Source organism: Gekko japonicus, unplaced genomic scaffold (assembly GCF_001447785.1).
Source record: "Gekko japonicus isolate JY-2015 unplaced genomic scaffold, Gekko_japonicus_V1.1 scaffold1718, whole genome shotgun sequence".
Classification (NCBI taxonomy): domain Eukaryota; kingdom Metazoa; phylum Chordata; class Lepidosauria; order Squamata; family Gekkonidae; genus Gekko; species Gekko japonicus.
Window position 1 is genome coordinate 259,854 of NW_015165294.1, and position 26,329 is coordinate 286,182.

Below are 26,329 nucleotides of genomic sequence, written 5' to 3' on the forward strand. Positions count from 1 at the left end.
TTGGGAGAGACCTACGGTCTCCCCATCCCACACCCAGGTCTTGGTCATGCAGGCCAGGTCCGCCTTTTGTTCTAAAAGGTAGTCCCGAAGGACAGTGGTCATATTATTGATTGACCTGGCATTGCACAACACCAATGTCAGAGGAGGGTTACCAATCCTGGCCCCATTGCCCACTACCTTTGGGATGGGTTGCAGGTTGGAAGGGTGCTGAGCCACTTTATTTCTCAGCATCCTTCCCTTAGCTTTCCGCCTGGACTCACCGCTATACTTCCCCCTCCCCAGGAGCACCGGAATCTGTTGCCCAGGCATTGCAGCACCAACCAGTCTTCACAGTGGCCTCAGATGGATCAGCGGGCTAACCAATGAGCTGATCCACCGATATGGGTGCAAACACAGCAATCGCTCCTTGTGCTGATCGAACCTATTAATTTAACTACCAATCCTACTATAAAATACAAATATCTGCTGATTGCACAAACTCAACAATCTTACTACAATAAATTCTAGCAATCTATCAACCTAGCAATCACTAACATCCAATGAACAATTAAGTTAACTACCATTAGTAGCTCGGTATCCTAACCGACTAAAACCCCATAAACAGCCCCCTTAAAAATTCATCCTCTAACCGGCTAAGCAACATTCAAACCCTCTCCCTTCGATCAGCCTTTTCCAGGGGTTGCTGTTGTCCCATTAGCATCATCTTCTGGCTCCTCTTCTGCAGGGGAAGGAAGGAAAACCCCAGCATCCTTCCCTGGTAGTTGTTACTGAGAGCCAGCCCTGGGGGGCGCTCCGGTCTCTAAATTCTCACTGGCTATAGAGTCTACTCCTCCTCGAGCATCCAAAGCCCCCTTGCTCATCCTGTTCAGGTAGTTCAGGGGGAGGGTCTGCATCCCAGCCACAATCCCCGATCTACCCGTTAGGCTCCATTGCTGCAGCTCCGTCGTGGCTCGCTGGCCTCCAATGTTGCGGCCCCATGGCGCCCACCTCCATCCCGGCCGATCTGGCCGTTGCAGGCCCGCGGGTGTCCGCTGCCGCGTTCTCTCACCGCCTGAGTGATCGGGGGAGCTCAGATCTTGTTATAAATATACGTAAAGCCAGGGGTCATTTCGTAAAAAAAGAGGTGCAGGAGCTCATTAGCATACCTCATTAGCATAACTTATTTGCATATTCCATACACCCCTGACATCACTGGAAGTGTGTCAGAAGGCAACACTCACCGCTCAGGCTCCACTGGACTCTTTTGGATTGCTAGCTATGGGGGGGGGGATGCGCAGATCTGCCCTAGCAGAGGAGGGAGAGCTTGTACCTGAATAAAACTTGGCCTTAAAGGTGCCACTGGACTGTTTTGGATTGCTAGCTGGGGGGGGAGGGATGCACAGATCTGTGCAGGAAGGAAGGAGGGAAAAAAGAGAAGGAGGGAAGGAAGGAAGGAAGGAAGGAAGGAAGGAAGGAAGGAAGGAAGGAAGGAAGGAAGGAAGGAAGGAAGGAAGGAAGGGGATTCTTGTTCCTCATGGCCTGGGGCTGCTGGGAGCAGGGGGTGGGGCTTGTTGCATGTGCCCGCTCCCTGGGCTCTTTACTGCCGGAGCTCCGCTCCTGTGCGCTCCTGCAGGAAATGACCCCTGCGTAAAGCTGTTGATATATGAAAGAATCACATAAATTGGCACAGGAAGAATTGGTGCTTACATTTGGGCCATCAAATTTATCCCTCTCTGTGCCAGGAAGCAATTTTCTTGACTTGTGTGTATTTGGTTACAACAGGCAACATGGCATCCATAAAATTATTTGCATGTGGAGAATAAGCTGTTTTTATTTCAGTGTCAAGTATCCATGACCCTGTTAACAGATGGAAGCTGAATTAAAAAATAAAGAAAATGCTGGAGGTTGGTGGAAGATTGTGGATTTCCTGGCTGTTGATGACATGGCAGTTATCCCATTAAAATAGTTGCACAGCTTGAAACCTTTCTTGCTCCTGGGAAAAGAAGTGATGGCAGTAGGCCCAGCAGTGTATTTTATTGGCTGTATCTGATACATCATTGTGGCTCTTCCTAGAGGGCTGGGATCTTGCCTTGATTATTACTACTTTTGTAGCTTCTAGGACTGACTGCAATGATGAACTGTACATGGATATACTTTGAATATAGTTCTGTAACTTCTTCTGGTACAAAATGCTGCATCTTGTTTTCTGTATAATATAGGGAAGTAGGGAATTTCATGGCAATTCTTACTTATTGGCTGGCTTCCAGGTCCATTTCATGGTTTTAATTCTGACCCATAAAGCTCTTCATGGCCATCTACTTCTAAAGGCACCAGTACTAATTATAAGCACAAACACAGATCCTGCTTCCATAGTAATCTGTTACAAATAAAAATTAACCTATTCAGTTGGCATATTTAAAGTCTTCATAAACCTTCTCTAACATTAATCTCTATAAATGTCATTCTCAGAATTATTAGTCATTCTTTAAGAACTGGACACAGTATATTCACTCGTCTTGTAAATTACCTGCCTATTTACATACCTCAACCTCTCCAGGTGGGAAATACAGAATTGATTACCCATTGTAATCACAGGACAGATGCCTGAGTGCCAAGGAAGCAGTATACTCTCTAGTTATATTCCTGAGGGCAAATAACTAGGGCAGAAGAGTGACATTTTTAGGCTGTCTCTTATTTCTTTCTGTTTAGCTTTGTTTTGTTTTTCAATTTTCTAGCACACTCTAGTGGCCAGAGATGAAAGATTTAAAAGTTAAAAATTAAGAAAAATTTACTATAGTAGGCAAAAGACAGCAGCAGTGGAGATGGAACACCCCTTCTCCCTCTGTAAACAGTGGCCTTGATATAAGACACTGGAAAACTAGATTTTTCTTCACATGTACTTAGAAAGATGCTCCTCCCTTGTATTTCTGCAGCAGTCTAGGTCCTGGGATTGATTCTTTCCCTCATATTTTTAGGAAGGATTGTGCATTGTGCTTGTATCATAGATTCCCAGATGAACTTTTGTGAGCTTATATTGTTTGTAGACTAGAATATGCATTAGGGAAGCTTATTTGCCTGGAATAGTACTACATTAATAATTCAATACTAATTCAGGGTCTGATGTAATCCTGACCAAAAACTACTACATCCAAAATCTATAGGAAAATTACATCTTTTACATGACTGTATTGATTGAACTCCTGGGTATTTTTAGGGATAGTTTTTGACTGAAGGGCCTTCTAGAGATTCCAAGAAATCAGAAAGGTGATGGGTTTGGACTACATTTGGTATATATTTCCCAAAAGTTCTAGTTTGTTTACCTGGGAGACATTTAGATAGCTGGGATAGAGTTGTAATTCACAAGTATAGTTGTTCTATGTAAGGCTGCAGAAAGTGTACCTCATCCTGGAAATGGGGCATCTGCCAATAATTCATGACTTCCTAGTTTGTTAAGGAAGAGCACAGCTCACCAACTCTGGATTCAACACTCTTGGATTACAGTACTAAATCCAGCAATAAATACACATAAAGGCTGATTTGCATAACCATATTATGCATTTTTTTCAGTTCATCCTGACTTCTCATGTTGGTTAAAAAAATCATTTGTGTATGTAAACAAAATAAGTATTTGTGTGAAAAGACCTTTTCAGTGGGATGTGTGTGTATGTATGCACAAACGACCATATGAGTATAAAAACAGTTGTGTCACACTTTTTTACATTCTATTGTATGGAGGTACCAATTGTCTCTGTGTGAAATCTGTCAGTTTCCCACACTACTTTATGCTGCTGCTTCATAGAACTTAATGCTTGGGTTTTTATATTTTGTCTCAGTAAAACAATGAATTTACACATATTTAGAACATTTGATGCATTTTGCTGAAATGGAGGTAGTAGCAGGCTTGACCCTAGCATATCCTCAGAAATAATAATATAGTTGGGGGTGGGGCTTGAATTGTGATCATTCAGTTCTAGAAAAATGAAATATTTTTATTTGTGCTTTTTAACTGGAAAAGTAGTACACATTATTTTAAAAATTAAAATAGCCGGCTAACTTCTGTTAATAAAAATTAAAGACAACAAGATCCTATAAGAACAGATGAACATTCAAATATACCCTTTTTAAAGAGAAGAAAAGGCTTAAATGATGAAACACAAGTGGATAGACAGTGAAAAGAAATGGGCTAATGAGACCCCTGGCTAGACCAAATACACACAATCTGTACTATTTTAATGAGTGTTAAGCTTTTATGCAAATAAAAAAAATGTAACATATGAATGGAGCAGGGATGCAGTGTTTGTTGCACAAGGCTTTGCAGCAGATTTGTATGGAGAGTTGCCAGGGAGGATCTATTCTGGGACTGGCTCTTGATGATTTGGTACTAAAGCAATCATGGAAAATATCCCACAACCCCCCCACTAAAATTAATGGAAGTTGTGCAGTAAGCGTATCTGTGGGTTTGTGCTCTGATATTTTTATTTTAAATATGTGCCTCAAAATTCAATGAAACTGCAAATTATTTTAAAATTGCTTTTAAAGGTCATTGGAAACTTTTTTTTATTTAGTCACCAAAGAAAAGTAACAGTGAATTCACAGAAAACTAGTCTCTTGCTGCTTAATTATGCCTTGACATTTAATCCTAAATCTTCTAAAAAATGGTTGAATGCATGTGTATGTCAGTGTGTACATGTATAGCTATTTTCCTTTCCTGTTCTGCTACTGCTATGGTGAGTGAAAGCAAGCCATAATGATTTCATGAAAACTATTCGGATTGTGTAGCTGGTTGGTGAATGAGAGGGTTTTACATGCAAACACTTGCTTTAAAATGTTATACCAATAGGCTAAAAATAATATAACCTTTCTTTCCCTGCTTGTACACAGGGCATAATGCAAGATGTGCAATTACTTGTCATGCCTCAAGGATTTATTTCTCAGTGCCCAGATCTTAATCGCAGTAAGTGTGCTAGTTCTTATACAATAAAATATGTTGTGGTGCTTTTTGTTTAATTTTTTTCCAGCGAGATTTTTCTTAAAGTGTATTGATTATCAGGTAACTCTTGAATAGACTGAGCCTCCATCCAGTACAGTCTGACAAATGCGACATTTGTGATTTCAGCATGCCCAACCTGTAATGATTTCCATGGACTTGTGCAGAAAATAATGGAGCTGCAGGATATTTTAGCCAAAACCTCTGCCAAGGTAATGCCTTTCTGAAAAGTTTTAGGGGTAGACTGTAGGGCTTCACAAGCTCTGATAAACTATGTTTATGTGTAGTTTTCTATATGTGTATTTATTCTTGTGGAACACTTTCCTTACCATTTGTGTTTTTTCTCCTATTGGAAAATTTAATAAAAATCCTTGAACAAGAAGTGGTTCATTAATATTCACAATTTGCTCTCTAGAAAAATGATTCATTGATTTGAATAAAATAATTTAGATATTTAAGAACTCCTATTGTTTGAAGTCTTGTCCAAAGAGTACATATTTATACACGAAAAATGAAAAACTACCCTATCAACCCATAACTTCCTTGGAGAGGGTTGGCTCAGTGGTTTAGTACCTGTGTTGCCTGCCAAAATTCTGATGTTCAGCCCTTGGCATCTCCAGTTGAAAGCCTCAGTCTCAGACCAGAGACCCTCGAAAACTGTTGCTGGTCAGAGTTGTCAGTACTGACCTTGATAGGTCTGACTAGCTTAAGGCAAGCTTCTTGGGAAAATGCTTCCCTTTCTTCTGCTGGGAAAATGCATTAAATCCTGTGTGCACTGGCTTAATAGAAGGTAGCGTATTGCTTCTGTTTGCTGTTATTGGTTAATAAAAACAAGGCCGTCATGACTCTTCCTGTGTAATACGTTTTAGCATTGCCAGGAAGGAGAAACATATCAATTTTAATTAATAAAACAAAAATAAAGAACTACTTTCAAGATTAAATGTTTTTGAATATGGTCTTTGCTCTATAAATTTAATGAAATGACAAATACTCAAAGAATGTTCATATATCAAAATGTGGAATGAATATCTGTATAAATTTTATGCCATTCCTGAAATCCTTTATCTATTTTGTTTTTAGTGTAATAGCATTATTGAGTGTCCTATATGTATTATTACAATGATTATAAATATGCGTGCTGTGAATGCGACACAAATGTGATCACCAGGCGAAATTTACCTTGTTCAGGTCCCTAGTTTAGACACAAGGAGAGCTCCTGATTAGATTACCTAAGTGGCTGTTATCAAGGTTAACACTTCCTCGTTAAGGAGAACTGAGCAAAAAACCTGGCTGGGTCCAGCCCCTGGTTTTCCACAGTGGCCTACCACATGCTAAAGAAAGCATGTCTGAATGTGAGGGCTTCTTTCAGGTGTCATGCCTCATAGACAGTGACAGATCTATCATCCATTCGTTTGTATAATCCCTCTTTTAAAGCTATCTTGTGGCAGGTAATTCAGTGAACTAATTTTGTGATGTGTGAAGTACTACTGTCTTCTGTCTGCCAGTGTTTTCAATGGATAGCCATGAGTTCTTGTAGTATGGAAGGGAGACAAAAACACACAATGGCTGAGCTGCTCTTTTCTATAAGAGAGTAGAGTAATACCTGGACAGCAACTTTAAGGTATTATAAAATATTACAAACCCACCCACCCCGCTAGTGCTTGTGAGTAACATGAGTTGGATGGTATATCAAATCTCTGGGACAAACATTGGATACCATTTGATATAATAAGGGGTAGAGGAAATGGCACTGGATGTTGTACAAACCTAGTAAGAAGTGGAGTTAATTAATTAGTGCCCATCCATGTTCCTGTTCCTTCAGCCATCTCAACATCAGCTCAGTTTTCCTTCCTCCCTGAAACTGATTCTGTTCAGTGCTAGGTGTGTCCAGAATAAAATTATTATCATCCAGATCTAACTCCTAGATGAAGGGTCTTGCATCACTGACCTGGCTGGTGTTTGATCCTGTGTTGGCCCATGCTGGGTTTTGTGTTCGTTCAATACAGGCACTTGGTGTTGCCAAGGTTCATAAAATTTCAGTCTTTTCCTCTGGTCCTGATTACCATTACTGAATGTGTGCAAGTGGTATTGGGAACTAGGATCAGACTTGAGATTCTGTGGGTAAGGTGCCCAGTTTGCTGCCTAACAGAGTTCCTGGCTGAGCTCAAGATGGTGTTCTGAAGCTTTGTGTTGGAACCCTCCCCTCACCATGGTCCTGAAAGATTTCAACAGCCATGCAGAGGCCCCTATCACACGTAGCTTAGAATTTCATGGCCACTGTGACAACTATGGGCTTCTCCCTATATAACTATAGTCCCAGAGCACACCTTCGTAAATATAAGGACTACCATGTTTTATTTCTGGTCTGTCATACAAAGACCTGTGTGTTCTAATTATTGCTTTGGGAGAGATCTGATTATTTATTTACTCCCTTTTTTCCATCATGAAACTTTGCTGGTTTTTATATTTTCAAATGGAGAATAGCTGTTTTTTCCCTTCTCTCTCCCAGTAGCCTTGGTGGATCTTGAAATTTGTACAGTAGCTTGCCAGTGCACATACTGTTGAAGACACTAATTATCGCAGCACTGTCTCCTTTGGCTGCTTCCTTGTTTTGCTCCACCTCTGTCATCGTGAACCTGAAAATATTGTTACACAGATTAGAACAGCTAAAATTCTTCCAGCCCCAGAAGCTAACATATTGAACACATAATTAAAACAATCTGTAAGTCTTCACCAGTACCATGCAGTGCTTCAAAACTGGTTGCTCATGTGAATCTCTAGCTGTCTTTTCAACAGCAGCATTTCTTATCAAAATAGTTTCTGGAGGCTGATAGATGGAAAATCCATGTGGAGCACAATTTTGTTTTTCTTGGAAGCAAGTTCCTGTTCATTACAAAAGAGCTTACTTCCAACACATGTGCATAGAACATATCTTAGTTGCTTATTTAATCAGAATGATAATGATTGAAATAGAAGGCATTTGCAGCCAGATCCAGATTATTCTGGAATGCCTGTTGGATAAATAGGACAGTCCATGAGCACAAAAATAATTATGCATGAATAAAACCTTGAACAGCTAGAAAATAGAGTTGGATTATGTTCCAACCTTGCATTTTTCTTTCACAAGTACCTGGATATTTGATTCCATACTCATAATTTCTCATTCAGTAATATTTCATCCATACAGCTTTTACTGTAGTTTTAGGCCATCAGTTCTACAACTAACGAGTTCCTCTCTGTGGAATATGTACCTAGCTGTCGCGAGCTGAGCAGAGGATGAATAGATTGGATCAGTGTTATTGCGAAAGAACCTGCACTATGAAAGGCATAACCTACAGAGAATTTGAATCTTGGACAGATGGCTGTAAGAACTGCACTTGCTTGGTATGGCTATAATTTTGAATGGACATTGAGGAACCTGGTTGCATAATTTGATTAAAGTGCTTATATATTTTAGGTGTGAAATCTCTTTACTGAGGTAAAAAAATAAGTGTTGTATATGAAATAGTTTACTCAACTACATTATTCTTCATATCTTATGGTTTTTCTAAAATCAGCTTGGATCCTGTTCTCATGTTATATCCAATGCTGGAAGGGAATGGGAAGAGTCTTGTACGACAAGAGTGGCATGGCCAAACGAGTCACCCTTCTCCTAATGTCATATCTCTGGTAGATGTTGCAGTGTGTAAATGGGCCCCCAGAGTCATGCATGGCTGGAGTACAGCACAGAAGAGATTCTTTCTTCTCACTCTTCCTCAGGGCTACTCAAGGAAGAGGGAATTCCTTAGCATAGTTTAGAAGCAATATAAGGTTGTGTAAAAAGAAATAGGTTTGTTTCTATCCATCCATTGTTAGAAGAAGAAGAGGAGGAGGAGGAGGAGATTGGATTTATACCCTGCTTTTCACTTGGAGTCTCAGAGTGGCTTACAAACTCCTTTCCCTTCCCCCACACAACAGACAACGTGTGAGGCAGGTGGGGCTGAGAGAGCTCTGAGAGAACTGCTCTTTTCAAGAACAGCTCTGACAGAACTATGGCTTGCTCAAGGTCATCCAGCAGCTACAAGTGAAGGAGTGGGGAATCAAACCCGGGTCTCCCAGATTAAAGTCTGTGCACTTAACCACTATACCAAACTGGAATACCTGGTGGGTCTACAGATCAGTTGCTGAGTACATGCTAGTTTCAAGGCATAGTTTGTGAGTGAGGGGTTCTGGGGATTTATTTTACATGTTTCTGGAAAAGAATATTTCCTCTAATATTGATACATTTATTAGGAGCCAGCATACTTGGGAAAAGGAAATGCAGTCAAGCTGCAGAATACATAGCCATGTAAACATGGCTTTGATTGTAGCGAAATTTGAAGTATGTCAACCATAGTCAGAAGCTCCATGGACCTCCATGCAAGCCACGGATACTCCATTTATCTTTGGTGATCAGGAATGCACTCACATTGTGTTGCTGATGCATTCCCAACAGAGAAATAAATAGGGCAGCTTCTGCTTTTACTCAGTGCTACATTAGAATTACTGGATCAGAGGGATGATGTATTGGATTTTCACAAAGATAAGATACTAGCTCAGATCCCATGAAATGCAAAGGTTTTTCTCTGTGATTTTTCTCCAGCTGTTTTCTATCCCCAATTGCCCTCTGGCCTTTAAAATGCAGAGGTTGGAAGCAGCAACATCTGAATGGACTAAAGCCATGCAACCTGTGAAGGCTACAATGAAATCCCCTTCCTCTTTCATCAGCGATGCTTCTGACAGGAGTGCATTAGCACAAGATTGGAACCTACCCCTCCTCATTGCAGTCTCCTGGGCCATGTAACTTATTGTACATGCAGGTTCTACCAGCTCTAACATCAGTTTTTGGAGGTCTCAGGGTTCATGGGGTAGAGGGAGTGTCAGGTTCCACTGGGGCTGGGCCTGAGCCTGTCTGGCTGTCCAGGGTCTCTTTTGGTTGGTTTTCTGTCCCCAAAAGGAAGCCTCAGAATACGGCAAATGGGGGGCGGGGTTCACTTTACCCAGTTCCCATGTTCTTCCCAGCCTGTTAACTTTTCCCAGTTGCCTAAGACAGCTCTGACCCTGGCTACTGCTGGGTGTGCCTTTATGAGTCCTTGGGAGAGGGACAGCCCTGGGCTCTGTCAATCCTCCCTTCCCATTAACCTGATCCAGGAGAGTGAGAGATTCCTAGGCCAGTGGATCCTTGGCCAGGGCCACCCTGCCTATCAGTCCTCCTCCAGGTCCTCCTGGCTCAGACTGGCCCAAGACAGTCTAGGTTACTTGCTCAATCTCCCACCCTTCAGGTCACAGGTTCCTGGGCCAGGAGATCTGGATCAGCTCCACAGTAGCCATGAGCAAGCTTGCCTTCCCCCACTCTGCCTGCTCATTCACCTCAGGAGTGGCCACTGAAGGCTGGCTTGGGGGTGCTCCCTGTTGAGCCACCACTGGGGACCCTGCCCATTGCTGTTTTGGCACTGGAGCTGCAGGGCCTGCTGGTTGGCATGCAACTGGCTCCTTGCTGGGCTCCCCCCAGCCATCCTTAAGAGGAGGCCTGTCTACCGGTGTAGCTCACAGCGATTTGGCTGTCTGCTCCCGCAGCATCAAGACTTGCCAGGGAGGCTGTTCTGCACTGGGCTTCCCAGCCTCCAGCAAGTAAGTCCATGGGCAGGCGCCTTGTCCCCAGACCAGGAGGATAAAACAGCTGTGTCTGCAAGTTCTACTGCCCTTGAGCTTTGTAAAATTCAGTATACTATATTTTTAAAAAAGAATACGTACTGGCTTTTTTCTTGAAATCTTAGCAAGTATTGATCTCCATTTTATAATTCAATAAAGTTTTGTAATTCACAGCAACCTATCAATTCATACAACTGGCAGAATGTCTTTCTAAAGAAATGTTGTGTTACTCTCAGTGTATAAAAAATCTGCTATGCATATATCAGGAATCTATGCAGAATTATTTTCTTTTTGAGTATATATAATCTGTCTTCCTAATCAAGAGAAGAAAATTGGATTTTTGGCCTTTTGAAATAAAATGTTATGATTAAAGAACCACATGACCTAAAACATATTTATCTGATCAAATTATGTTAAAATACTTTTAAAATAACCTGTTTATTATTTCTAGAATGGTTCTATCCAATGTGAAGCACTGATTTGTCCACTTACTGATTGTCCACCTAATTCTGCTCCTACATATGTTGATGGCAAGTGTTGTAAGGAATGTCAAGGTAAGTGTTGTGGGGTCTTCTTTTGGTAGCTATTTTCATTTTACAATATTTATAGATCTTATGTTCCCAGGCCAGGTCTCCAGTTAGGATGAATCAATACTTTGGGAATGACTAAAGCCAAAGCTAATTTTTTAAAAAATTGATTGTTTCAGGGTAGTGATAAAAGAATGAGCTTAATTTTCCTGTTGAAATTTAATGATATTTAGATTTTGATCCAGCCAAGAGATCTCATTTACAGAGAAGAATATATCTAGAACTTGCTATCTAATTCTTGTTTTAAAACTACCATTAGTGTGAATTTGGACAAAACATTGTTTCAGGATGAAGTCTGAGCTCTAGGAATCAGCTATAAGTTTCACTGTTAAAACAGAGTTTGTGGTCATTAATACAGTTAAGGAAATTTGTACTAGAGTATTGTTTTAAGTGATATATCATCAAATATATGTTGGGTTGTTTAATGGACCTATCTCTGGCAGGGAGGGCGTGGGTATAAATTGGAAAAATAAATAAATAAATAAATATCCATCCTGCTTCTAATATGCATGTGTTCAAGATGATAAACATGCTTGTATTATGTGGCATTTTCATTAAGTGTCTTCCTAAGGATGTTACATAGGAATGTGTGCAGTAAATAGTTCATAGACACTGATACATGCAAAGATATTTGTTTAGCTAACATATCAATATGTAAACTCTCTTTTTAAACAGTTTTTATTTTATTTCCTTTTCTGTATTTAATCTAGTCTGTAATACCTATGCATGCATGATCATGCACTGTTTAGTAAAGCAATATGTAAGTTTATAAGTGCTGTCAAGTTGCAACTGACTTACAGCGACCCCAGCAAGGAGTGTTCAAGCAAGTGAGAGGTAGAGGTGGTTTGCCATTGCCTTCCTCTGAAGAGTTTTCTGTGGTCTCCCATCCAAGTACTGACCCTGCTTAACTTCCAAGATCTGATGAGGTGAAAATTACTGCCTACCCTTGTGTGCAAGCAGGACAGAGCTAAATGTAAAATGGCTTTTAATGCCAGATTATTTGCTCCCTTCTCCAGTTTACACATGCATTATGAGTGGCTTTGAGATTTACTTTTCTGCAGGTTGCTAATGATAGAAATTACCTACCTTATCAATAACTCAATAATGACTAACAGAATTCAGTAAGTTAATAAGAATTCATTTGTTTGGAATTAACATTTGATCAAATCAGTGGTCATTAATCTACAGATGTTTGCTCTGGTCCCATGACAGCATGTTGCTCCTAAACTGTACGAATCATCACTGCTTTCATTAGGGGGATAGATCAAGATGGGTAGCTATGTTAGTCTGTCTGTAGTAGTAGAAAAGAGTCCAGTAGCATGTTAAAGACTGACAAAATTTGTGATAGGGAATGAGCTTTCATGAGTCACTGCTCACTTCTTCAGATATAGCTAGAATGTGAGTCCATCTGTCCTATATATTGGAAAGTGAAGTGATTTCAGATGTCATCTGTCAATACATAGAACAGATGGACTCTCAACAAATTGAGGGCTAATTTAGTCATTCATTTACTTAAAGATACAGAATTGCTAAATGTGCATGGCCAGGTGTCATGGCTACTATCGGATACAAATGATTGTGTCACTTTGTCGGGCTGGACCATGTGTACCATAAAACATAACATGAGGTCTCGGAGATAAAAACTTTTTAAAGGTGATTTCAGATGCCGAATGGCAATAGCAGGTGAATGACAACAGCAGGCTTGATTAGTTTAGGTGTGATATGCAGAGGTGTAGTAGCCATGGAGATACCAGCATTGGTAATGAGACAGGAAACCTAGGTTTCAATTCAGTCCAGGAGGATTCAGTCTAGGAGGATGCAAAGAATAAATGGACAGAAGTCTGATGTTAGAAACCACAACATTCAAAAACCAGTAGGGGAACATTTAACCTTCCAGGACATTGCTGACCGAAGAGTAGCAGTTCTCTTACCAGGGAATTTTAAAGGGAGATTAGAAAGAGAGACTGCTTAACTGCAACTGATAATGAAGCTCAATGTATCCCCCAGGACTGAATTGGGACCTAGTTTTCCTGTCTCATTTTCAGTGCCTGCTATTGTCATTTGGCATCTGAAATCACTCCAAGATATAAGGACCAATGGACTCACATTCTAGCTGTATCTGAAGAAGTGAGCAGTGACTCACGAAAACTCATGTTCTGCCACAAATTTTGTTAGGTGCTACTGGAGTCTTGGAGCTGCGGTGGCTCAAGTGGTTGGGACGCTGAACTGCAGGCTGTGGAGGGTTGGCCTCCATTCCTGAGGACTGGAAGGTAGCTAATGTCACTCCCATCTTTAAAAAGGGTTCCAGAGGAGATCCGGGAAATTACAGGCCAGTCAGTCTGACGTCGATACCGGGTAAATTGGTGGAAACCATTATTAAGGAAAGAATTAGTAGGCACATAGATGAACAAAACCTATTGAGGCAGACTCAACATGGGTTCTGTAAGGGAAGATCTTGTCTCACTAACCTGTTAATGTTCTTTGAGGGGGTGAACAAACATGTGGACAAGGGGGATCCAATAGATATTGTTTACCTTGACTTCCAGAAAGCTTTTGATAAAGTTCCTCATCAAAGGCTCCTAAGTAAGCTCAAAAATCATGGGATAAAAGGACAAGTCCTTTTATGGATCAAAAACTGGCTAATTAATAGAAAACAGAGAGTGAGTATAAATGGGCAGTTCTCCCAGTGGAGGGGTGTAAGCAGTGGGGTACCACAGGGATCAGTACTTGGTCCACTGCTTTTTAACTTGTTCATTAATGATTTGGAGTTGGGAGTAAGCAGTGAAGTGGCTAAATTTGCGGATGATACGAAGTTGTTCAGGGTGGTGAAAACCAGTGAGGATTGTGAGGCACTCCAAGGGGATCTGTCAAGGATGGGCGAGTGGGCGTCAACATGGCAAATGGGGTTCAATGTGGCCAAGTGCAAGGTGATGCACATTGGAGCCAAAAATCCTAAATATAAATACACGTTGATGGGGTCTGAACTGGCAGAGACTGATCAAGAGAGAGATCTTGGAGTTGTAGTAGATAACTCACTGAAAATGTCGAGACAGTGTGTGACTGCAATAAAGAAGGCCAATGCTATGCTGGGGATTATTAGGAAGGGTATTGTAAACAGATCAGCCAATATCATAATGCCGCTATATAAATCAATGGTGCGACCTCATCTGGAATACTGTGTGCAATTCTGGTCACCACACCTTAAAAGGGATATTATAGCTTTGGAAAAAGTGCAGAAAAGGGCAACTCGAATGATAAAAGGGTTGGAACACTTTCCCTATGAGGAAAGGTTAAGGCGCTTAGGGCTCTTTAGCTTGGAGAAACGACGACTGAGGGGTGACATGATTGAGGTTTATAAGATTATGCATGGGAAAGAGCAGGTAGAGAAAGAGGTACTTTTCTCCCTTTCTCACAATACAAGAACTCGTGGGCACTCCATGAAATTGCTGAGCGGTCGGGTTAGAACAGATAAAAGGAAGTACTTCTTCACCCAAAGAGTGATTAACACTTGGAATTCACTGCCACAGGAAGTGGTGGCGGCTACAAGCATGGACGGCTTCAAAAGGGAATTAGATAAGCATATGGAGCAGAGGTCCATCAGTGGCTATTAGCCACAAGGTATAGATAGGGACTCTGGGGCAAGTGATGCTCTGTCATCTTGGTGCTTGGGGGGGTCAACAGTGGGAGGGCTTCTAATGTCCTGGCTCCACTGGTGGACCTCCTGATGGCACTGGTATTTCTGGCCACTGTGTGATACAGAGTGTTGGACTGGATGGGCCTTTGGCCTGATCCAACATTGGCATCTCTTATGTTCTTATGTTCTTATGACTTGACTGGCTTTCGAGCAAGGGAACCTTTACCTTTACTGGACTCTTGCTCCTTTCCACTAATAAAGCTTTCAAGCTGTACTGTTAGGTTTCTTTTTTTTCAATTAAGAACCAAAAATGTGAGAAGAAAGTCTAATGAAGGGCCAATATTAAAAACCTAGTTAAAACTTCTACTATACAAAAATACAAGTATTTGTTAGAGACAGTAAAAACATACATAAGGGCCCAATGAAAGCCTCTTAAAAAGTATAGCCTAAACACAAGGGCCAATACACATGACCTGACGCGTTTCTGCCCTATTGGGGCCTTCTTCAGAGGTCAAACAATATTGAGGTACACATAACTTAAATGCATATTGCAATAAGATAACCAATAAGTGAATATTGGACCAGGAAGAGGAAGGTTAAGCAGCAAGATCTAAAGACACATGACAAAGATGTTTGTGAGGCCTCAAAAGGTGAAAGCCATGTCTCTGGTGCCAAATGCACAGTTGCTGAATTAGAACATCTTCCAATTTAGGTCCAAAAAACACCTGTGTGGCTATCAAAGTCAGAGCTAGAGTGTCCTCAAGCAAATAGCAGTGCTATTGAGTAGGTGTGGTTAACCTTCATAATTTGGTGCTGGGTGATGCAATCCTAGTGAAATGCTTGTTTGTTTTCCCCTCCCTGTGTCCTATTTTTTCCCCTTTCATCTGTTTAAACTGGAGGGGGGGTCCCTCCGTGAAATAATGTGCTGATTTCAGACTGGGCCAAATCCACTCAAGTACTAGTGATGAAAGCAAAGGGGGAATGAAGAAAGGCAGCCAGCAAGATGGGAGGGGTGAAAGGGAGACGTGTTGAACTCGAACATATGGAACCATAAAATGTATTTTTAAATACTTAGCCATCTACTTCCATTATTAAACAATAGAATCCAGTGGGATTGAATTATTAAACAATGGAAGCCAATCTAAGGCCCGGAAGAGGGACGGATCGGGGGCACATCAAACGGGTGTGATCACACCGCAACATCTGGGAAGCGGAGCGCACCCGTCCCTGATCCGTCCCTTCAGGCCGATAACGCGCAGCCAAAAAGAAGCTACACAACAGCAGTATCAAGTACTAGTGATGAAAGCAAAGGGGGAATGAAGAAAGGCAGCCAGCAAGATGGGAGGGGTGAAAGGGAGACGTGTTGAACTCGAACATATGGAACCATAAAATGTATTTTTAAATACTTAGCCATCTACTTCCATTATTAAACAATAGAATCCAGTGGGATTGAATTATTAAACAATGGAAGCCAATCTAAGGCCCGGAAGAGGGACGGATCGGGGGCACATCAAACGGGTGTGATCACACCGCAACATCTGGGAAGCGGAGCGCACCCGTCCCTGATCCGTCCCTTCAGGCCGATAACGCGCAGCAAAAAAGAACCTACAAAAGAGCAGTACCTGCCTGAAACGCCGCAGCAAGTGCAGCTGTGCGATCGCCGGTGCACCCGTCTTCAGGAGCATTCGAGGCTCCTGTCCGAACTGCGCATGCGCACACATGCACAGCCGGCTACCTCGCTCTGCATCCCGAGGCTTCCCCCCGGCATCTGATTGTGCCGGGGAGCAAGTGCGCGGCAGCTCGGGGGATCTGTCTGATCCCGCCGACACGTGTCTATTTTGCTGCGGCTCAGAAAAGCCGTGCTTTGGCCGTGCTTCCCCCCCCTGTGTGACCGGGGCCTAAGTGTTCTAATTCCTAATCAGGGTCTTTTTGAAAGAAAATCCCAGATAGACACAGAGAACTCTACTCTTAAAAAAACTTCAGAATAAGCCAAAATAATTTTCTTTTAACTCTCCTTTCCCCTTATCCCAATGTGACCCTTCCTTTTAACACACATACAGGTGTGTGTGTGAGAGTGTGTGTGTGTGTGTGTGTGTGTGAGAGAGAGAGAGAGAGAGAGAAAGAGATATCAAGTCTCAAAGAAAAGAGCAGAACATTGTGCTTGTCAGAGGAATCCATCTACCCTCTCATCCTTCCTCTGAAGAAGTGTAGGAAAGCTTATACCAGAAATAAAACGTTGCTGCTCTTAAAGGAGCCACGGGACTCACACTTTGCTCTTTCACCTGGGCATGGCTCTCTCTTCCTTCCCCCTCCCTTCCCTTGCTTCCCCCTCACTTCCTCCCAAAGGAGGAGCTCTCAGCCAATGGAGAGAAGGGAGGCTTAACTTGGAAGGAAGAAGGAAGCAACAGAGGGAACTAGGCAAAAGTGAGTTGCAATGCAGCAGCTGCAGCAGCCCTGAAGAAGGAAGGAGGGAGCCAGTTGCTCACGGGCTGAATACGAGCTCTGCAGGGCTGGATCCTGCCTACGGGCCATATGTTTGACACCCCTGTTCTCTAGACCTTGACCATTCAATTCAATCCAATATGTTTTTGGTTTTTTTGTGTTTTCCATGTGTGTGTGTGTGTGTGTGTGTGTGTGTGTGCGCGCACACACACCTGGAAGTCATGGCAATCTCTGGTGACTGATTCCTGCTGGGGCGCTGGGTGATATTAAGAGAGGTGGCTGAATAAAGTCTGCCCCCAACTCCCGAATGCTGGTATTTCAAGGAGGTCTCCAATAAAAATACTTGCCAGAGTCAACCCTGCTTAGCTTCTGAGATCTGATGAGATTGGGCTTGCCTGGGCTCTCCAGGTTAGAGCAATTAAATCCAGCATCTCTCCTTATTAATAATTGCATTTTCGAGTGGCAAAGTTCTATGCGCGCCAAAATCAGTTGGCTGCCTGAACTGCCACTCAGAAGGCACTGGCTGCATTGGCTGGCTGCATTGTGGAGTTCCACCCACAGAAGCCCCAACCAGCCTCTCACCCTCAGTCTACAGGGAGACACTGGACGAGATGGATGCTCCGGCGGGCAGAGGCTTAGGGGGCCAAGGCCAATCCTGCCACTGGGGGAGGCAGCAAGACCTGCACGTCTTTACTGCCTATTCAGCCAATGGCAGTGGGGAGGCAGGAGGATGGGCCCAGCTGGTCTTGGTGCGGCCTGCTGGCTCTCTCCAGCCCCGAGCCGAGCTGGTCTGGGCTGCACCACCACTGCCTTCTTCTTCCTCGGCAGACTCCAGCCACGCCCTCCTCATGCCTCTCTCCCATGGGTGGGTGATAGAGTGATGGCGGCAGAGAGCCGGGCCCCGGCTGGAGGGAGGGGGATGAGGGAGACAAGCCAAGAGTGCTGTGGCCTACCTCAGTGTGGGCCAGCATGGTCGCTGCTTCTGCTTGGCCCGACCACAGCAGCAGCAGGACAAGGAGTCTGAGGGGAGGGAGGGGCAGTGGTCAGCCAGGAGGGAGGGAGGCAGCCAGCAGCAGCAGCACCGCAGCTGCCCCAGGAACAGCGCACGCCAGCTAGGGACGCCACCGAGGGGAGGAGCCCAATGGGACGGGCAGGCGGTGCTGAGGGGAGGGGAGAAGGTCGGGGACCCAAGGAGAGAAACTGGAGGGAAAAGGGCTGAGGGGCGGACCACAGTGGAGGTGCCCCGCAGGCCGGTGGATGTGGCCAGGCAGGGAGCCACTGGCAGGACATACCATCACCCCTTGACACCAGGGTCTCGGGAGAGGGGAGGAAATGGGGGGCTGGGCCTCTGTGTGCTCGGAGACAGCCCGGGCAGGGAGCTGGTGCTGGTGCGTCCCCTTGCCATGCAACCCCCAGGGTCTGGGTAGCGGATAGCGAGCAGGGGGCCGGGGAGGGAATGTCTCATGTCTTTCTAGAGCTTGTTGTATTGTTGCTACAACGGGATTTGCTCCTGGTTGCACATAATACCTTAAACATTTCAGCATTTTTCTCCAAAGGTACATGTCTCCACATGGGAGAGTTCTCCCTTAAGAGGAAGGGCACCTTTGAAGCCAATCCAACTGTTTTGCAACTATCGGTCTTTCATATCACATGATTTTTAACTTTGATTTAACAGATGTCAAAGCAGGAGAGACATACCATCATATGCAATACAGCAGCTCATAGTCATAATCATGAAATTCAAATAATGCATGAACTACCACCCTTAATTCTTTTTTTATCTTCCTTATTCTTTGTGATAAATTACTATCTATTCTTTAAAGTAGATATTCATAACTGTTGTGTATTGGCTGCATCCCAGCAGCAGATTGGCACATATGTGCATAATGCTGTCACATTCTCTGTAATCTTTTAAACTTTAATAAACAATTGAAGAAGAAGGTCTAGGGGCACTGAGTGTAATCTTTGCTTGTGAGCCAGCAGAAGGATTTGGCAATCCATCCTGGGAGGACTATGCAAAATGGAGGCAACTTCATAATTCAGCCCATGTCTATGTGATCCAAAGAAAGAATTAGGTAGTGAGAGATGAGCTTGGACTCCAGAAATCCATTCCACTAAGTGCAACACTTTCCTCTGGCATGGAGAGTATTCTGTTGATGCCAGAGGCTCTTCAACTGGTATAAGTATCTCCTGCATCATGAGAAAGCTCTTTGCAGCAAGGGAAATTTGATGCCATGGGATCTAACCTTGTAAAATGGTAGGGTAATTTGAAAGAAGTATGTGTGTGTGTGGGGGGGGGGAGATGTTTTCAGTCTGCCAGAGAAAACTATTGGCTTGAGATACAAGTTAAAATAGTAAATACCTGCCTTACCTTTCAGGGATGAGTGGCATTCACAGATTAAGCCTCTCGTGCTTCATTTTCCTTAAACATTCTGAACAGGTTTAAAATCACTAAAGAAGCTCTTACTACATGATCCATGTCTAGAAATTATGGCGTTATTTTAAACTCGCAGCAAATTGTATCTGAAAGGGCTTTTATGCAATCATGAAAATAAATAAAGACTCCAGTGCTTTGTACAACTTTGTAAAAGTATTCAGTAAATTAACATTGTAAGAAGCAGACAGTTGAAATTAGAGGATCTTGTACAGGAACCTAATTGCTACTATGCTGACATTATAAATTTGCCATGAGATAGAAAGTATGTGGATGTGAAAACAGTCAATTGTGAGGGGATGTTTATCATAAGACACATAAAGTGGACCTTGCCATTTTGTGCTTTGAATTCACAGGTCCAAAAAAAGATCAGTTTATATATTAGAACACTTAGGTGTTCAAATGCTGTTCATATTCACTGTTTCATATACAAAGCTGGCATTCAGACAAACTGATGTTTATTTGTTGCAACCTCAAGCTTGGTTTATTCTGAACCCCCCACTATTGTCTTCCACCTCTGTTTGCCTACAACAGCGACACTGAACAGTTTAGAAATCTTCAGTGTAACCTTTATTGTGACATCCAAATACAACAGTGCAAAAAAATGGGATTTATTTCTCACTCACACTCTGGGATACTAAACCAGGAATAAACTGAAGTTCAGCATTCCAGTTTGTGTGCAAGTTACAAATCCAAGAGCCCAAATTCACATACACACAAAATGAGATTGTAGTGAAGACTTCCTAGTCCAGGAAATCTTCAGTCTTGGCTCTGCACACAAGTTAAGGGAGAGCGAAGGTACATTCAAGACTGAGAGGTAATCATGTTTGAGCTCCTCTGAATACATCCAGAAGTTTGAAGGCAGTCTATAAAGCTCTGTGTGAGACTTTCATAGAGCCAGACAATGCACATAAGTATTCAGGACAATGTAGTTTTGTTTGAGCAATGTTTACTGTATTTGCCTAACAAAGTCTGTTTTAGCTGTCAGGATTGACTTGTAGAGGAAAGAACCTTCCAGAGTCACAAATTGGTTGGAATTGTTCCAGATGCTGGTTTAAAAGGATAACTGGAAAGCCAGCATGGTCTAGTGGTTAGAGTGGTGATACTCAGTAGCTCAGGAGCTACATGTAGCTCCTGTAAAATGCCACTTGTGGCTCTTCTAAGCACTGTTCCCCAATAGGGCACTTACCCCATGTTTCAGGATGGTGAGCAAGGCCTTTCCCTGGTGTGGCTTATAGTTGGCAGGTGATTGAAACATCCACTGCTGGAGGGATGGGTAAGCTGTGAGCCTCCCTAAGGTGCAGACCTTATGCCAAGGATGTGGTTTTTTAGTTGATAATTGGACAGTGTGGCTGTCTGCAAGCTGTGAAATGAGTACCACTGGGTTAAGAGTGTTGGACTAGGATCTGGGAGGCATAAATTCAAATCCCCACTCTGTCTGTAAAGTTTTTGGGTGACCTTAGTCAAGTTACATGCTCTCAGCCTAATCTATCTGACAAGGTTGTTGTGAAAATAAATTGGAGGAGAACCACATGAGCTGCTTTGGGTCCTATTGGGGAGAAAAGTGGGATACAAATATATAATTTTTAAAAAAAATGAAGTAGACTTGGGAAGCCCCATTGTAAGAGCCCAAATTTGGCATTGTGCCAGTACAGAATCCTGTTCTGCATAGGGGAAGTAAGTGAAAGAGGTAGAAGTGAGAGAAGAGGGGATTGGATTTATACCCCGCCCTTCACTACCCAAAGGAGTCTCAGAGCGGCTTACAAACTCCTTTCTCTTCCCCTCCCCACAAGAGACACCTTGTGAGGTAGGTAGAGCTGAGAGAGCTCTTTTGAGAACTGCTCTTGAGATAACAGCTCTGAAAGAACTTGTGACTGACCCAAGATCACATCAGCAGCTGCATATGGAGGAGTGGGGAATCAAACCGGGTTCTCCCAGATTAGAGTCTGCGCTCCTAATCACTACACCAAACTGGTACTCTTTAGAAAGACTATGATGAACTTATAGAGCGCATGTCACAGTCCATAGCAACTAAAGTGATATCCACCAATCCTGGATCAGCATGCTACCAATACCCCTATGATCAGCAGCTACTGACACAGCGAAGTTGCCTGCCTATGCAGTCAAGGCTCCCTCACATCACACTGCTGCCACCTATGCACAGTTTGCCTGAAGATGGGGAGGAGGGAGCAGCCAGTCCCTTCACCCCCAAGGATGCTAGTAGTAGAAGTATCAGGAATTAACATAGTCCAGGGATCTCCACAGGTGTGGGTTTGAGTCCCCAACTGCAGCTGAGTTACTTTTTTTTTTTTTTACAAGGGACTGGGGAGGCCAGTTCCCTGAGCACTTTTGGTTTTTTTGCCAGTTTTGTATCCACATTTCAGGGGCTTCTCCAGACTCATCGCAGAGGCACTGGAAAGCACATCAGTTTCATTATTCTCCTTTGTAGCCATTATTCACAAATATTCCAGTTCGTGAAAAATGTTGGACATCCAGCCATACCTGTCTGGTTTGGATCAGGAAAATGGAGAACACTTTGAAAACTCTCTCTTCTTACATGGTGGACCTAGTCCAAATCTGATGAGTTTAAAAAATGCTGGGAGTGCCTTATATACAGCCTTTCATTGTGTATAATGTAGTTAGGACCATAGTTCCCTCAAAGTTGCACTAGGGGGTGCTGGCGCACAAAATTTTAGATGCCAGCTCAGAGGTTTCTGCCTCTGCACACAAAGTCCTCCCCCCATTGGAAAGAATGGAGGATGGCAACACCTCCTTTTGGGGCTGATAGAATTGGTCCCTCTGGTCCAATCTTTTTGAAAACTGGGGATATTTTTGAGGCGAGGCAGCAGCAGCTATGCTGCAAATTTGGTGCCTCTACCTCACAAAACAGCCCCCCCGAGCCCCAGATACCCCCGGATTGATTCTCTATTATAGCCTACTAGAAAAAGGCCCGTTGTGGAAACAAATACAACGGCCTCTAGAAAGAGGCTCTGGGCGGGTGCCCCGGCCTTGAACACTTAGTGTCAATTTGCTGTGGCGACCTCAGCAGGGTATAATGACACTGAGTCCACCATTTTCTCCAGAGGAACTGATCTCTGCTGCCTAAAGAACAGTTGTAATTTTGAGTGATCTCCAGCCCTCACCTGGAGATTGGCAACGATGGTTCCCCAGAAGGGAATGGTTGGTTTGGAGGGCGGAGTCTGTGGCTTTGTACCTGTCCGAGGTCCCACGCCTCCTGAAACCTCACCCTCTCCAGGCTCCATCCCTCACATCTCCAGGAATTTCCCACCTGGAGTTGGCGACCCTCTGCCATCTGGAGAGCAGTTGTAATTTTGAGTGATCTCCAGCCCTCACCTGGAGATTGGACACATTTTACCTCAGAACAGCAAACTGTTTAGAATGTTAGAGGCAAAAGCCAATCAAGTCGCATATGCAAACGACCTCTGTGTTCCGAGGCAAAGGCCAATGAGGCTGCATGTGCAAATAACCTCCGTGTTCTGACTGGCTATAGGGGGGAGGGGAACAGCAAACTGTTTAGAATGTTGGAGGCGAGACTCAAGCAATGCAGCCAGATTCTGAGTGACACACCAGGGCGCCAACCAATTCCGGAGTGTGTGGAATGTTCTAGAGAAGTGCCACCACCATCCGGCTTTTATATATAAGGGAGATGAGACCTATTGATTATAATGGTCCCCTTAGGCTACAATGGAGCTGGGAGAAATCATATATATTTTGCACAACCTTACTGTGCTTTTCAATATGATTTGTAAGCTTTCTTGAGTCACAGGGGAAAGTTGGATATAAATATTTGAATAAATAAGTACTTCGGGCAGGTTAATAACATTTAAGCACCTTCCTGTTTGTTAGGTTTCACTAAAAAAACAACAACAACCAAGGTAGACTGCAAGAGTCCCCCCCCCCCATGTGCTGGTATGTTTTCTAAGGCTCAGCACAAGGTGACAGTCCAAGGGCAGGTGGACTGTGGTGGGCAGACCTGTTCTCTGGTGGCAGGTCTACAAATATAGTGGAAGGGGGTGTGTAGACCTCCAGAGGACAGGTCTACCAATATAGTGGAAAGGGGTAGGTGAAATTTGACTTGATTCTGTTTTCACTTATAATGTTTAAATTATTCTTTAAATATAGTTTAAATATAATTTAAAAGAATTTATTCTGAGGTTTTTGCAAGGTTATGGAAGTAATCTTCTAAAAAAACTAATTTACACAATAATCAAATATAGACTTGCTCACAACTTGCTTCTAGCTTTTTTTGCTGATGAGATAGAATTTCTGCTCACAACACGTGGAGCTTAGAGGGAACATTGGTTAGACCCTTGCTTAACGATACTTCATTGGCTCTTGATGTTAAAATGGACATTATCCAGACCCTGGGCTTTCAGGCAGCATTTGCTTTGGTAAGAAATTATGGAAAACCAATCAATCAATCACCTTTAGAGTATGCTGAATATGTTCATACCAATTTTTTGGTATTCTGCCTCCAAAATCTTTTCCCTCCTACACCTATCTGTTGTCTTCTCAAAGCCTATTAAGAGCATTCATTCTGGCCAGACTAAATGCTGACTTTTCAGCAGTTATGAGGGGTAGGTTTATGTGTTTACCTTATTCAGAACCAATCTGCCCCATCTCTTAGGTAAGATTGACATGATAGCACATATCCTTCTGGAGTGTCCTTTGTATGCTAATCTCAGGAGGCATATTTTACCTTGTTTGCAATCTTATTCTGACATATATTCCTATGACATAGTTGCCTTTTTACTTTCTGACAGGGATCCAAAAAGAAGTCTAGCAGTTGCAAAAATGTTTTACTCCTTTTGTCTATTGGGTGATAAGTGATTGACAACAATTATCCACTGCTCAAAATCAATGTATCATAGAGTTTTTTATAGGATATTTAAAAAGAAAGGAAATCAAAACCAAGGGGGAAACCATATAACAGAAATGGGTCAATTGTAATCAGTCATCACCATCTGAACAAAGTAAAAATTCTGTAGATCGTGGAAGTTTTTGGAAAAAAGCTAGGAAGGATATTTGATATTTTCAGTTAATTAATGAGGGAAATCTAGACCTACCACCCTTTCCCTGCTCAGGTTCTCTCTTCGGGAGAACCCTAGGGTGATGAATTTCACCTAAAAAACGCCTCACACAGACGACCTTCTTCGTGAAACCGGACACATGGTACTTTTCATGACACTGAAACTTAATGTATTTTAAATCTCCACATAGGTAGCAGTGTAGTAGCATTTGCCAAACATGTGGCAGCTTCTCTGACATGGCACAAACTGTTTTGATTGGGCAGAAATAGAAATAAGAATATAAAGAAATTGATTACACCCATAAAGATAGAATCAGGTGGGTAGCCATGTTGGTCTGAAGCAGCAGAACAAAGTTTGAGTCCAGTGGCACCTGGTATAAACTTTCGTGTGCAAGCACACTTCTTCATATATCTGCAAACTGTGCATGCACACAAAAGATTATACCTTGAATAAAACTGTGTTTGTCTTAAAGTTGCCACTGGACTCAAACTTTGTTCTGATTACAGTCATATTGGGTTAAAAGTAAAAGCTAAAAAGAGAAGAACACGTTCTGTGTAATATCTTTTATTAGGACCAACTCAGTGACATATAGCAGTGTGTAAGCTTTCACCAGACCTTTTAATAAGGGCATATGTGACAAAAAAAATTTGGACAACTGAGGGGAGAAAAAAGGAAAATTTTCAGATCAAGTGCCTAATAGCTGGTCATGCCAGAACATGGTGTAAACACCATGCAGGGCTGTCAGTTTGAATCACTGCTGGTGTTAGGTTACAACAGGAGGTTAAACACACATTTGCAATGGAGACAATTAAGAAAAAGAAGAAAAGAAATGCAGAATTTGCATCCATTTCACTTTTATTCAGCTGAGTTATTCAAGCCATACTGATAGTAACAGAAATTTCATAAGCATTAATTTGTCTGGTTTCTTACCTTTGCTTGTCTCCCCTCCCAAAGAGAAGAGAATTTCCTTTTTTTAATCATTAATTCAAGTTTTGTTTCCAGCAGTCTTCTTTTACCCACCTAGTTGATTGTCTTCATTTTTCATTCTATTGGCAGCACCATTCTTTTGTTCGCTACCACCCAAATAATAAACAAGCATGAGGCCAAAGTCTCACCTTCTAACATGGGCAGGTTTTCTCCAATAAGCAGTCGTCTACTAATGCTGAGATATGCAAATCTGCCTCCATAACTCCTTTTTCATTGTGCCAAACAACAACAACATAGCTTCTCATGTGATGTTCAATAAAACTGTAAAGGCACAAAGAGAACAACAGAACAAAGGCAGAAAAAGAACAGCGCTTTAGGCATCCTTGCACGTGCTGCTGGTTGCAGCTCTAAGGCAGTCTCAAGATTTAAACAAAGAATACATTTGTCTGGGTGGTGTATTCTGCACCCTGACTAAAGAGATCTTATATAGGAAATGATGCTTTAAATTTCACAGATAATATTTAGCACCCTGAATTTTGCTTAGGGACAGGTCTCAAAGCACATGTGTAATATGCTTACACTAGGAATAAGGCTAGTTGTGGAAATAAATACAACAAG

The 26,329-nt window shown here is 42.6% G+C and overlaps 1 protein-coding gene across 1 annotated transcript in view; it reads left to right on the top strand.

Moving 5' to 3' along the window:
• NELL2 (neural EGFL like 2) overlaps window positions 1-26,329 on the top strand; it is a gene marked incomplete at its 3' end in the record, with an annotated part of 165,179 nt that overhangs the window by 40,558 nt on the left and 98,292 nt on the right. The window contains exons 6-9 of the mRNA XM_015410366.1: window positions 4,861-4,933; window positions 5,096-5,178; window positions 8,222-8,350; window positions 11,088-11,190. Coding sequence (XP_015265852.1) covers window positions 4,861-4,933; window positions 5,096-5,178; window positions 8,222-8,350; window positions 11,088-11,190 — 388 coding nt within the window. The remainder of the gene's footprint in view (window positions 1-4,860; window positions 4,934-5,095; window positions 5,179-8,221; window positions 8,351-11,087; window positions 11,191-26,329) is intronic.